This window comes from Medicago sativa, chromosome 5, assembly GCF_051527215.1.
Source record: "Medicago sativa cultivar Bolivia chromosome 5, Bolivia_mono, whole genome shotgun sequence".
In the NCBI taxonomy this organism is placed as follows: domain Eukaryota; kingdom Viridiplantae; phylum Streptophyta; class Magnoliopsida; order Fabales; family Fabaceae; genus Medicago; species Medicago sativa.
In genome coordinates, this window is record NC_140753.1 from 34668040 (window position 1) to 34679301 (window position 11262).

Sequence of the window (11262 nt, forward strand, 5' to 3'; positions counted from 1 at the left end):
AACATTTGAATTTTCTTCCACTAGAGATGATTTTGCAATTACAAAGTTTTTACAATGATTCTTTGAGCTCCTAAGTTCTACCATAGACCTTAAGATTTCTATCCAATGAAAAACTCTAAGCTAAAATTATCAAGCACTCCTTGAGACATCTTATCACCAAGATTCCTATGATGGAAAAAATCCCCCACAATTCCTCTTGGATGAGAAAAAAATCATATCATCTACCTTTAGACTCTTGCTTGATTCACCCAATCAAAATCCTTGAGAGAACAAAATCATTACAAGCACCTAGTTGAACCCTCAATTTAAGAAACTATCTCTACGATGATTCTTGAATAAGTGTTCTGACAAGAGTTTAGAGAGAAAGATCTTGTAAAACAAAGTGAGGAAATGACTGTTTCAAAAGTGAGTAATGATCTGGTTGGGATATATTTATAGTTGGAGTGGTTTAGAACAAATGAAAGCTGAAAAATAGTGATAAAATAGGACATGAATCAATTCAGAGACGTTATATTTGTTCAAAAACGAATTATTTGTTCATATGAAGATTGTATCGATTCACCACCAAGAACAAATTATCTTGATGAAGAATGACTCGATTCATGATTTGATTCATTGATTCTGTGATTTAATTCACTCAAAACAGAGAGTATGAAATTTGAAATATCATGATTTGAAAAGATTCATAGATTTGTGATTTGATTCATGAATTGATTCATTCAAGACAAAGTAAACAAAATTAAAGACATCAATCAAAGATATTCTTAGTCGCAGATCTATGCTTTCTTCAGGGACAACAACATTCAGAATCGGTATTCAACATGTCATCAAAGTGCTTTCTTCTTCACTATTATCAAAGTGTACATCTCTTAGAACCTTAGCTTTACTCATGAAACCATGTACATATAATGTACTTGCTTTGGGTTCCACATATAACTCAACATCACATTTGTTATCAACTGCAAAATTAGACATGAACATAACATCTTTGTCATCCATTAATGGATTAATGTCGTCTTCTAAGGTTCTATCACTATGCATCCATCACATGTTAACATAAGCAAGATCAGATATTGAGTTCATTTTCTTCATGATGTCTCTTGCCTCAAAATAAGGGCACATATCAATGTCAAGTCCCTTATAAGCAAAGATTTCAACCCGTTCATATTTTAACTCAGGGTCTTTGACAAAGTTACCATTGGTATTGAACACCGCAGTAAGCAACATCATAGTCTAAAACAATGTATAAGAACAGTGTGAATACATCTAAACAATATGATGTAGTTCCTAATACAAATACAAGACCTTTTACAAATACAAAAAGGTATACATAGTGCATACCAAATACAAATATTATACAAAGGTATACATACAATATTTACCATTTACCATAATATACATACAGTACCAATCAAACATCAGCACAACATAAACATAAAACACAATAAGCACCAAAAGTTTCTTTATGTGCTTTTCAGTTGGTCATGGTTTCCTTAAATCCATCAGTTTCTCAATGTTTTAACCACCAAAGATGTATTTTTAGGTAAGAATCATAAAAAAAAAACACGCAAAAGAGGTGAACTACGGCCACAATTTTGAATTTGAAGAGAAAATGCCAAAACATTACACTTTTAAGGTAACAACTTTTAAGACCAAAACTCAACATTTTTAGGGTTAATTAAAACCAAAATTGCGACATTATGTAAAGAGAAATAAAAACCAAGATTTCGGGCATTAGATATGAAAAACTGCCCACATTTAGTTTGTCCAGATACACCCACCAAATAACCAATTATTTACATAAAATTGCAACCCAAAAGCTTAATAAAACTGAATAATCATAATTAGTAAGGATACAATCAAAATAGATGACAAAAGCAGTAGAGCAGAAACCTAATCATCTCCACAAATAATTATGTAGTAAAGGATTTTGCAGCTTTAGTCATGAAAGGAATTAAGCTCAAACAAATGGGGAAGGATTTACAGTAACCACAAGGGATTAAGGGAGAGAAACAAAGTAAGAAATCAGGATGAAAATGTAGGCTCATAAAAGAGCCACATGAATTATTCACTTGTATGTTTTCATTCTTTTTTGAGCTTGATCTGAGTCTTCTCTATTGCCACCATCTCTAAAATGTGCAAATGATTGATTGCTACATAGAGGGTTATCATGATTCTGGAGTATAAAAATAAAATAAAACAATTAGTCCTGAAAGGGAAATGTTCATTAACTTCAATAATACAAAAAATATATATTATTTAATTGATAGCCTCTAAAATATTCATTAACTTCGAATTTTTAGAATTTTGAGGATATCACAATACGTGTTGAGTGTATTTAATCCCTCAATTTTTTTAATTCTTATAACAGTGTCCTTTCGTCACTATCCTTCTACTAAATATTTTCAAATTCTCATTCACTTATTCCAACCTATCACATCTTACAAATTCTAACCAAATCTTTCAGTCTAACAACCATAGAAAGCAAGAGTTTTTAGTAGAAGGATAAACTATGTTTAAGGATTTTTACTGCTAGTCTAACCAAATCTTTCATAATCTAACAACCATTGAGCGCTCCATGAGCTCGGGTTCTGTAGGCCCTCTATGATACTAACCCGCAAGCAGACAGCGGGGCATCCGGTTTTTATAACATCTTGTTCTTTTCTTTAGTCGAACCTTAGTCCTTTTCTTGGACAAGAATCATATTACCCACTCTTACAACACCATGTTAGTGAGTTTTGAAGGTTTTAGATAAAGGGAAATTCACAGAAAGTACTGTATTTGCTTACTTTAGATAAACGGAAACAGATTGAATCAAAAAACTTGAAAGATCAAAATCACACATAGTCCAAACTAGAATACCAAAAGTAAAATTACACCTTTAAAATTTTAATACTCTCACAATGAGTAGTTATTTATTGTCAGACAATGCTCTTCTGATAAATACTGAGAACAGCAAAATGCAAAGGCAATCTTGGTAAAAAAATCACTCTCATGCAATATATATGAATGTCTGTGCAATATGATAACCTTAGTACATAGGAGTATGATGATGATCTATGCAATATATATGAATGAATGAATTTCTATTTAAAAAATCACTCTCATGCATTGGATAACCATGGTTACACCTTCAAACCTAATTTTATCTTTGATAAAATCAGGCCTCAACACTAATATTTGTCAAATCAATCCCTTAAATTCATTAATAATAGTAATCTTTTATGAAATATATAATGCTTTCCAAGTTTTTTATTTAAAAGCCGAGGACAAAGATTATATTATAAGCCGAGGACATATAAAAAATATTAATAACACTCTTCTTTTTAGACGCCTTGCCAATTAAAAGGTACAAATACTAATGAAGACAAAAGGCCATTCTGTATACCTTGGGAGATGAGGCTGTGCCACTTGGATCCTTCTTTGCACGCTTCCCAAGATCAATTTGAACTGAAATGTTAGCCTTTGACAGATCTAACCCAGCACTCTGTAGCGCTTGAGTCAGATTGTTCAACAGCCTGTTTTACAGAATATTTTATAAGTCTCATTAAAGAGATCATAGAGACTTCAACATAAGCTACAAAATTAATCTTAATAGGCATGAATTTGCAGATAAATATTAATCTAAGCCATTTTGTAAAAAAAAAAAAAAATAGAGGCAAGGTCAGTGTTGACAAATAGAGAATGTAGTAGCACTATAGCATTGTAGCGTAGTGAACTTTTGACAAACCGCTATTATTATGTGGGACGTGATTTAGTACAAAGTGTCGTATAGCTGCTATAGCAGCGCAATAGCAATGTAATATAGCGGAATTGGAACAAATTGCTGTTTTCCACAATCCGTGGTTGACAACAATGAGCAAGGTTAACCTTGGGAAAGTCCGAACCAAAGGAGCATTACAGTTACTTAATACAAAAAATGTATAACAGGCCAGACCAAATCATAGCATAATACAAATAGCATCACAATTCAATAAGTCTCATTAAAGAGATCATAGAGACTTCAACATAAGCTACAAAATTAATCTTAATAGGCATGCATTTGCAGATAAATATTAATCTATGCCATTTTGTAAAAAAAAAAAAAAAAATAGAGGCAAGGTCAGTGTTGACAAATAGAGAATGTAGTAGCACTATAGCATTGTAGCGTAGTGAACTTTTGACAAGCCGCTATTATTATGTGGGACGTGATTTAGTACAAAGTGTCGTATAGCTGCTATAGCAGCGCAATAGCAATGTAATATAGCGGAATTGGAACAAATTGCTGTTTTCCACAATCCGTGGTTGACAACAATGAGCAAGGTTAACCTTGGGAAAGTCCGAACCAAAGGAGCATTACAGTTACTTAATACAAAAAATGTATAACAAGCCAGACCAAATCATAGCATAATACAAATAGCATCACAATTCAAAGTTGATGGAGAAATTGACATATGTCCAGATAGGTTCACAACTCAGAGCATAGAAAGAGCATAGAAAGATCAGAATCGATGGATAAATAGACAAATCACAAGGCCGGAACTTACCAGACCAAAATGAACATAGCCTCACAATTGAAAACTAATGGCCAAATTCACAGGCCATGAGATAGGTTCACAATACAGTACACATAAGAAGCATAAGAAGTTCAAATATGATAATATAGTCACAAACAATCAGCACAAAAAAGATAGTATAGTCACAGAAATTGCGAGTACTTGTTAAGAATGATATTAAATTATTAATTTCATTCTCTATATGTCACAAAAAAAAAAAAATCATCATGTTATTTACTATCCGTAAAAGAAAACAAATCACTATGCACGTGCTTTGTCAAACATAGAGAGTTAACAGAAGTCCCACATCGGAGGTCATGCAAGCTTACAAAGGCAAACTACATTTTATATATATATATATATATATATATATATATATATATATATATATATATATATATATATATATATATATATATATAGACACACACACACACACACAACATGAGGTCTAGGTTAAGAAAAGTGCATTGCGTTGTATCGTGCACGTTGTGGGTCAGTGTTATTTCACTTTTATTAAAATGATAGACATGTTCCATTTTCCAATGTCAACGGAGTAGCTTATTAATCGTTTGAATTAGTTTAAATTTCTTTTCAGTAACCGCTGGTTCTGTTTCCTACAAATTTTTCATGAGTTCATGAGAACCAAATTCGTAAATGTACCCGTTCGCGGTACCTGGTACCAATTCGCGGTTCGTAAGGTGTTAGAGCGAATTATTTAACAATGCTCTTTACTACTCTACATCCCTTTTATTCAATATCCTAGCAATGGATGAATTGACAAATCACTAGGTTCTTTTTTAACATAAGTAGCAATCGAACTCGGTAACCTCCAAATTTTACAGCACTCACACATACGTAGCGCACACCAACCACATGTGCTAGACCCTCAGTGGAGTTGGATTCGGCTAGTACAAGTAGGTTTTAGTTTCAACTCATCAGAGTTAGGTTGGTTCATTCACCTCATTGGCGTCTTGGGTTCATTGTGAACTAGCAATGAAGCATTTGTTCAAGTTCTCGAGTTTGTGACTTAAATAATGTTGAGTTGAAACTCAATACATAATTATTCACATTTGTGAATGTGATGATGTTAGGATGTCAAATGCATATGTGGAGTCGAGTGCTAAACTAGTAAGGTTAATGTTTCATGCACTACAAAATCTTGTTGTAGTTGCAGTATGGATTTTACAAAACACTAAACCAATGTCATCTAAGGTATGTCTAGGAAAAAAAATTACTATTACACGTAGAGTGTATTGTGGAAAATAGCGGCATAACGGCGTTATACCGGTTATTTAACAACATTGGTGTAGACTCGTTCAGTCGTCCTCATCAAACTTTCAAGTCTAATTGAGTTTACACATATAATTCCGTAAGCAAGTTAACAAGAATTGATACATCGTAAACAGATACGATTCTATATGTTAACTTGAGAATTTTAACAACCATGTCTAAAGGGTAAAAAATGGTATTACTCACACCAAGTCAATAAAAGTTATAGCTTCCGAGTCGATAAATAATGTGATCCCCTAGCTTTTCAATATTTTGTTGAAGCATAGGAATAATTACAATGAGTAGCCAAAGAAATACAATAACCTAGCCACTGAGCAACTGGCGGATCTCACAGGGTTCCTTTTTTTCCATAAAGAAAGCCATTCACAAACGTGAATTTTTTTTTTTTTTGACACATTCACAAACGTGAATGAATTGTAACAAACAGGACAAAATCAACACACATGAAACTTTGAAATAGTCAAATTTCATACCATTATTGAGATCTCAATGAACATATATTATTGACATATGAAAAAGGCATTAGATTATAGCTCAAACCAATGATTAGCGGATCGAAAATTTTACATTCAAAAATCAAAAGAAAGAACTTCACATGGTTGGAGTTTTAAAACTGTAACAAAGGGAAATATTTTTAGAAACAAGAAAGTAATATTGTGTAGAAAAGTAAGAAAACATTGATATCAAGCAAGCCATACAAGTAGTCAGATATTTTCAGGGCAAACAAAAAGGATTATTTTTATGTAATACTCACCCTTGGGAGTATACACTCGAGATGCTAATTGTCCCTCCTTCAACTGTAAGTTCATCCTGCTGGTTGAGTTGTTCACTCGTTGTGGGACATTCAGTTGATTGTGCATCGGAAACAGTTCCCTGAAGAGGATGGGAAAGTACACCATCACTTCTGACAGGAACAGACATGTTTGCATGCATAGCCATAGGCAGAGGAATTCCCTTGCTCGCCAAATCAGGTTGCCTCTCCACCGTCTTGCCGACAATATCCCGAGTCGGATCGTGATCTATCATATTATGGGAGCCACTATGCATTGTTGGAGAGATACTAACACTGTTTTCATCAAACTTTCCGGGAAACGGTGATACTGGACCTGAACCATTCTTTACAATTCGAGGTTGACCGACAAAATTTTGGGCACGCCAATGGCTATTTCTCTGTAAAATTAGAGCAGATAAGCATTTTATAGCAATAACAATTTAAACCGGCAAATTGGTTCCATTAACATTCATGTTACTCTATATAATTAGTTAACTACTCAAGTTGATAAGTTAGAGAAATTGCAACATGATGGCAAAGATAAAAATAAAAATCGATGGAAATAAAAATAAGATGGTTAAAATAAAGCTTACAACAGAATCAATCAATAAACATGTTGACAAATACACAAGAAGCGTAATAAATCATTTATATGAAAATCACTACAAACATAATACAACAAATAGTTGTGGCCAATTTGGCAAAATAATATGCCAAAGATAGAAATTATGTATTGGAAATTGTGCCAATTTTTTTCTCAAACTTTTGATAGTTACTTTTTTAAAATAAATACTTGCTATTTATGGAAACCTATATATATTTATGAAAATTGAAATCCAGAAAGCATTTAGGCAGATACAAATATACAATGGACCGGTAACTAAGAGTGAGGACAGTTCCCATTTCCTATTTCACTCTATATTTATATTCTATTAATTTTCACTGTTAATCTTCATCAATCCATCTAGGTGGCTTAGTATCTGTACGCGTGATGAGTAAGCCAGACTTTATGTCATCATTTTAGCATGTTTAATAAGTACTTTTCTTCTTTGCTAACAACTATTTTTAGAGATTTGCATGGTCAAACACACAAGATCCTAAATCTATAGTTCATCTAATTTACCCATGGCATCAACTTCGACGGTTCTTGACTCCAGCCTTGATACGAGCCTTCATATTTTTGTACCCTCTCCTGTAAGTACTGAACATACTCAATCACCTGCAGAGAAACATGACCAGTCCACAGGTTCTGAGAGTTATTCTCAACTAATATAAACATGAAAAAGATAGTTTTTTTCTGATATTACAATATGTACCTCTAATAAGAATGAAGCTGTGTCCCTCTTTTGATCACATTGAGGTATGAGATCCCTCAATATTTGGAATCTGAAGGAAAATATCACCAATCATCAATCTCTAGTTTAGTGACAAATTATAAAAACTACAACTGAAGTCTGAAAGCACTAAAACTTTAAGCTCTCAAAAGATCACGGCAAAAACAACACAAGTCCTTCCCACTAGGTTTTGCGGGTAAGTTCTCAAACTAATTGAAAAAATAAACAATTTGATCTCAAAAATTTCATATAAACTTCAAATGTAGCACACGATATAATAACTCAGATTTTGATATCAAAACTTTCTGATCTGAAATAAAGAAAATAATACAAGAGTAGTAAAAGACACCGATTTTCATGCTTTTGACACTCTCCCAACACTATTTTATTTACATAACTTTCACATTCACTAACATGAAGATGGCCCCAAATGTAAAGAAACACCAAACAAAACCAAAACACCCAAAATGCTCGCAAATAATTCTACAGTACAAATTGTTAAAACTAAAATAAACTGAAGCAATGAAGGGAAAATATCCTTGGCAATTTAAAACTGCAAGAAATCCATCACCTTTCACGGTTACTTTCTATCAAATAAAAAAACCAAATAAACATGCATAAGAGAATCAACAATTACATTCAATTTTAAACCGTATAGTCCGAATAAACATACACTAGCACACCAAAAAAATTCCAGCATATTTTACCAATATATTTTGCACTTGCAAATTACCTCTCATTTATCTTGCTTCTTCTCCGCTGCTCCGTTACAGAATGTTTCGATCTTATCACACTAGCCTTATCAGTAGCTTTCCCATCTGCTTTCAATACCAACACCCAACAAATCAATCTAAAACAACATTTCAAATGCATAAAGTAAAGTCACCCCACCATATTCAATAACTTTTCCAAAATCAATACAATAACAACAACAATAACCAAGCCTTATTCCACTATGTGGTGTCGGCTACATGAATCAAATTACGTCATAATGTTCTATCATAAACCATTTTTCGATCCAACTCTTTAATCTACAGTGAACCAAACATATTTCGATCCAACCTTTCACGGTTACTATCGTAAAAGCTGAACCAAACACACATCTAATAGTTTATTTTATCTCTAGTCTGACTATCCTCCATCTAATCTTATTCCTTACTTCAGCATATATGTGTTTTCTCTCTACATGCCCAAATCACCTAAGTCTAGGTTTCCACCATCTTTTCAACCATTGTTTTTACAATAAAAAAATATATGAAATGTCATACAATATAAAAAGAGTTTAATAATTATGCTCTGCCAATGTAAATCAATTTTACACAGACATCTTATAGGAATCAACTATGTCTCCACGTCATATCATTAAAGTGGAGTGTAAGGGGCTATGAAGCACGGACACTCTTCGGATTAGGTGTATCCCGGTGTCTGACATGTATCGTGTCCGACACCAATACCTATAATTACACTGAATTATGTGATTTTCTCAAATTACCAGCGTGTCAGTGCCAGTGTCGTGTCAGTGCAAGGTGTTTGTGTCGTGTCCGACACCAACACCTATAATTACACTGAATTATGTGATTTTCTCAAATTACCAGCGTGTCAGTGCCAGTGTATGTGTCGTGTCAGTGCCAGTGTTTGTGTCGTGTCCGACACCAACACCTATAATTACACTGAATTATGTGATTTTCTCAAATTACTAGTGTGTCGGTGTCAGTGTCTGTGTTTGTGTCCATATGCGTGCTTTGTAGGTAGAAGGTAATTTTACAGAACACACGGTGGTTATTGGATGACAGTGTAAACTATTTTACAATGTTAGCATCTATCCTATTTGCTCATTGGTTCTTCAAAATTTCCTTGCAGCCGAACCGAATTCAGTCCGACAAAAAATAATACCAAATTATTCCCTATGATTTGTTTTTACAATAAGAAACATCCTTATAATTAGATCTAACAATAACATAAGAAAAGTATAAAAACATGTTTTTAAGAAAGGGTACCTTTGTTGGTGTTAGGGGCAGAGGAAGTGGCTTGTTTTTTGTTAGAATTAAACTCATCATCATCGTACTCATCTTCTTCATGATTAACTTTCCCTGCTTTCATTGTTGTAGGCAAAGGGTATCACTCACTCACTCACTCAACAATTCTGAATCCGAAAAAGATGAAAATTTTGAGCGAAAAAGGAATAACTCAGATGAGAAATTGAGAGAGAAATGAAAAGAGAAAGAGGAATTGGGTTTGGAACGAACCTGAAAGGGTGATGATCTACGCCGGCGTTGAGTTTCTCCGGCGGGAAAAGGACATGAGTAACCAACCAGCGCCGGAGAGAGGGGAAAGTAAGTTAGCATGTGGTTCGACTCATGCTTGGCTCGTGACCTTTCCGAAAAATAATTAACTTTCAATAAAAAAAACTCAATTTCATCTTAAATTATCACTCCCTAAAAAAAAAGAAACTTTAAATGTATCTCTATTCTCTACTTTTTACTTTTGGTCAAATTGTCTATTGATTATAATTATAATTTGTTTTAAAGATGAATAAATATGATGTTGGGAGTTCGAATCTCGTCCCTTTATATAATATTGTCTCTATCAACTGAATTATACTAAGGGATATTATTTCTGCTCTTTTATCAATTTAATCTGTATACTATTAAAATTGACTAAAATTTTGTATATTACGGAAAATGCATAAATTCAATCCTTCAACAATCATGAAAACTAGCGATAGACTCGTATGGGTCTGTGTAACACATTTGAACCTCACATATAATATTTAATTATAAATGCAACAATTAATAATTAAATATTAATTATTAATATAGTTCATCATGTAAATCATAAGTCGCAGCGGAAAATAACATCTCAGCAACATGGGGTCAAATATCAAATTTCTATGTACATCATCAAAATGAACTCTAGGTTCATCAACATAATTCAACAACATAAATAAAAATCCCAACATTATAATCAGAGCACCACTAGATAAGACTCCAAAATCAAAGCGGTAAATGACGAGTAGGCGTTAAGCCGTCCTCAAGAAACTTAAGTCAACTATATATCATCGACCTGCAAATCTACACCACAAGGATGTAGGCGGCCATTTGTCATGTATAGTAAGATATAAATTCAACATAAAGGAAATACGAACGCATGTATAGTATTAGGATCACAACATCATATATACACATTCATCTTAAGCACTACCATAATCACATGTATTCTCTTTCAATTATTTAAATAGATATAAAGAAACTCAAATCATCATCACAAGGATATAAACAAGTACTCACATCATCAAATTATCACCAAGTCGAATACATAGCATTGACAC

At 33.2% G+C, this 11262-nt stretch overlaps 1 protein-coding gene across 1 annotated transcript; it reads right to left on the reverse strand.

Annotated features, from left to right (window-relative positions):
* Positions 1 to 1792: 1792 nt before the first annotated feature.
* BIM2 (BES1-interacting Myc-like protein 2) lies at positions 1793 to 10330 on the reverse strand. The gene is made up of 8 exons (XM_085715174.1): positions 10181 to 10330; positions 9932 to 10077; positions 8668 to 8752; positions 7917 to 7986; positions 7724 to 7819; positions 6583 to 6998; positions 3389 to 3518; positions 1793 to 2176 (listed from the first exon to the last, which is right to left on the reverse strand). The coding sequence occupies exons 2-8, from the start codon at positions 10032 to 10034 to the stop codon at positions 2069 to 2071; spliced, it is 1008 nt and encodes a 335-aa protein (XP_085571300.1). The 5' UTR covers positions 10035 to 10077; positions 10181 to 10330; the 3' UTR covers positions 1793 to 2068.
* Between the last annotated feature and the right edge of the window lie 932 nt (positions 10331 to 11262).

Coding starts and splice junctions, on each gene's coding strand:
- BIM2 (XM_085715174.1), bottom strand. CDS start 10,034: ATGAAAGCAGGGAAAGTTAATCATGAAGAAGATGAGTACGATGATGAT. Junction 6,999..7,723: donor CGTCGAAGTTGATGCCATGG/GTAAATTAGATG, acceptor CTAATTTTACAG/AGAAATAGCCATTGGCGTGC. Junction 2,177..3,388: donor GCACAGCCTCATCTCCCAAG/GTATACAGAATG, acceptor TTTATACTCCAG/AATCATGATAACCCTCTATG.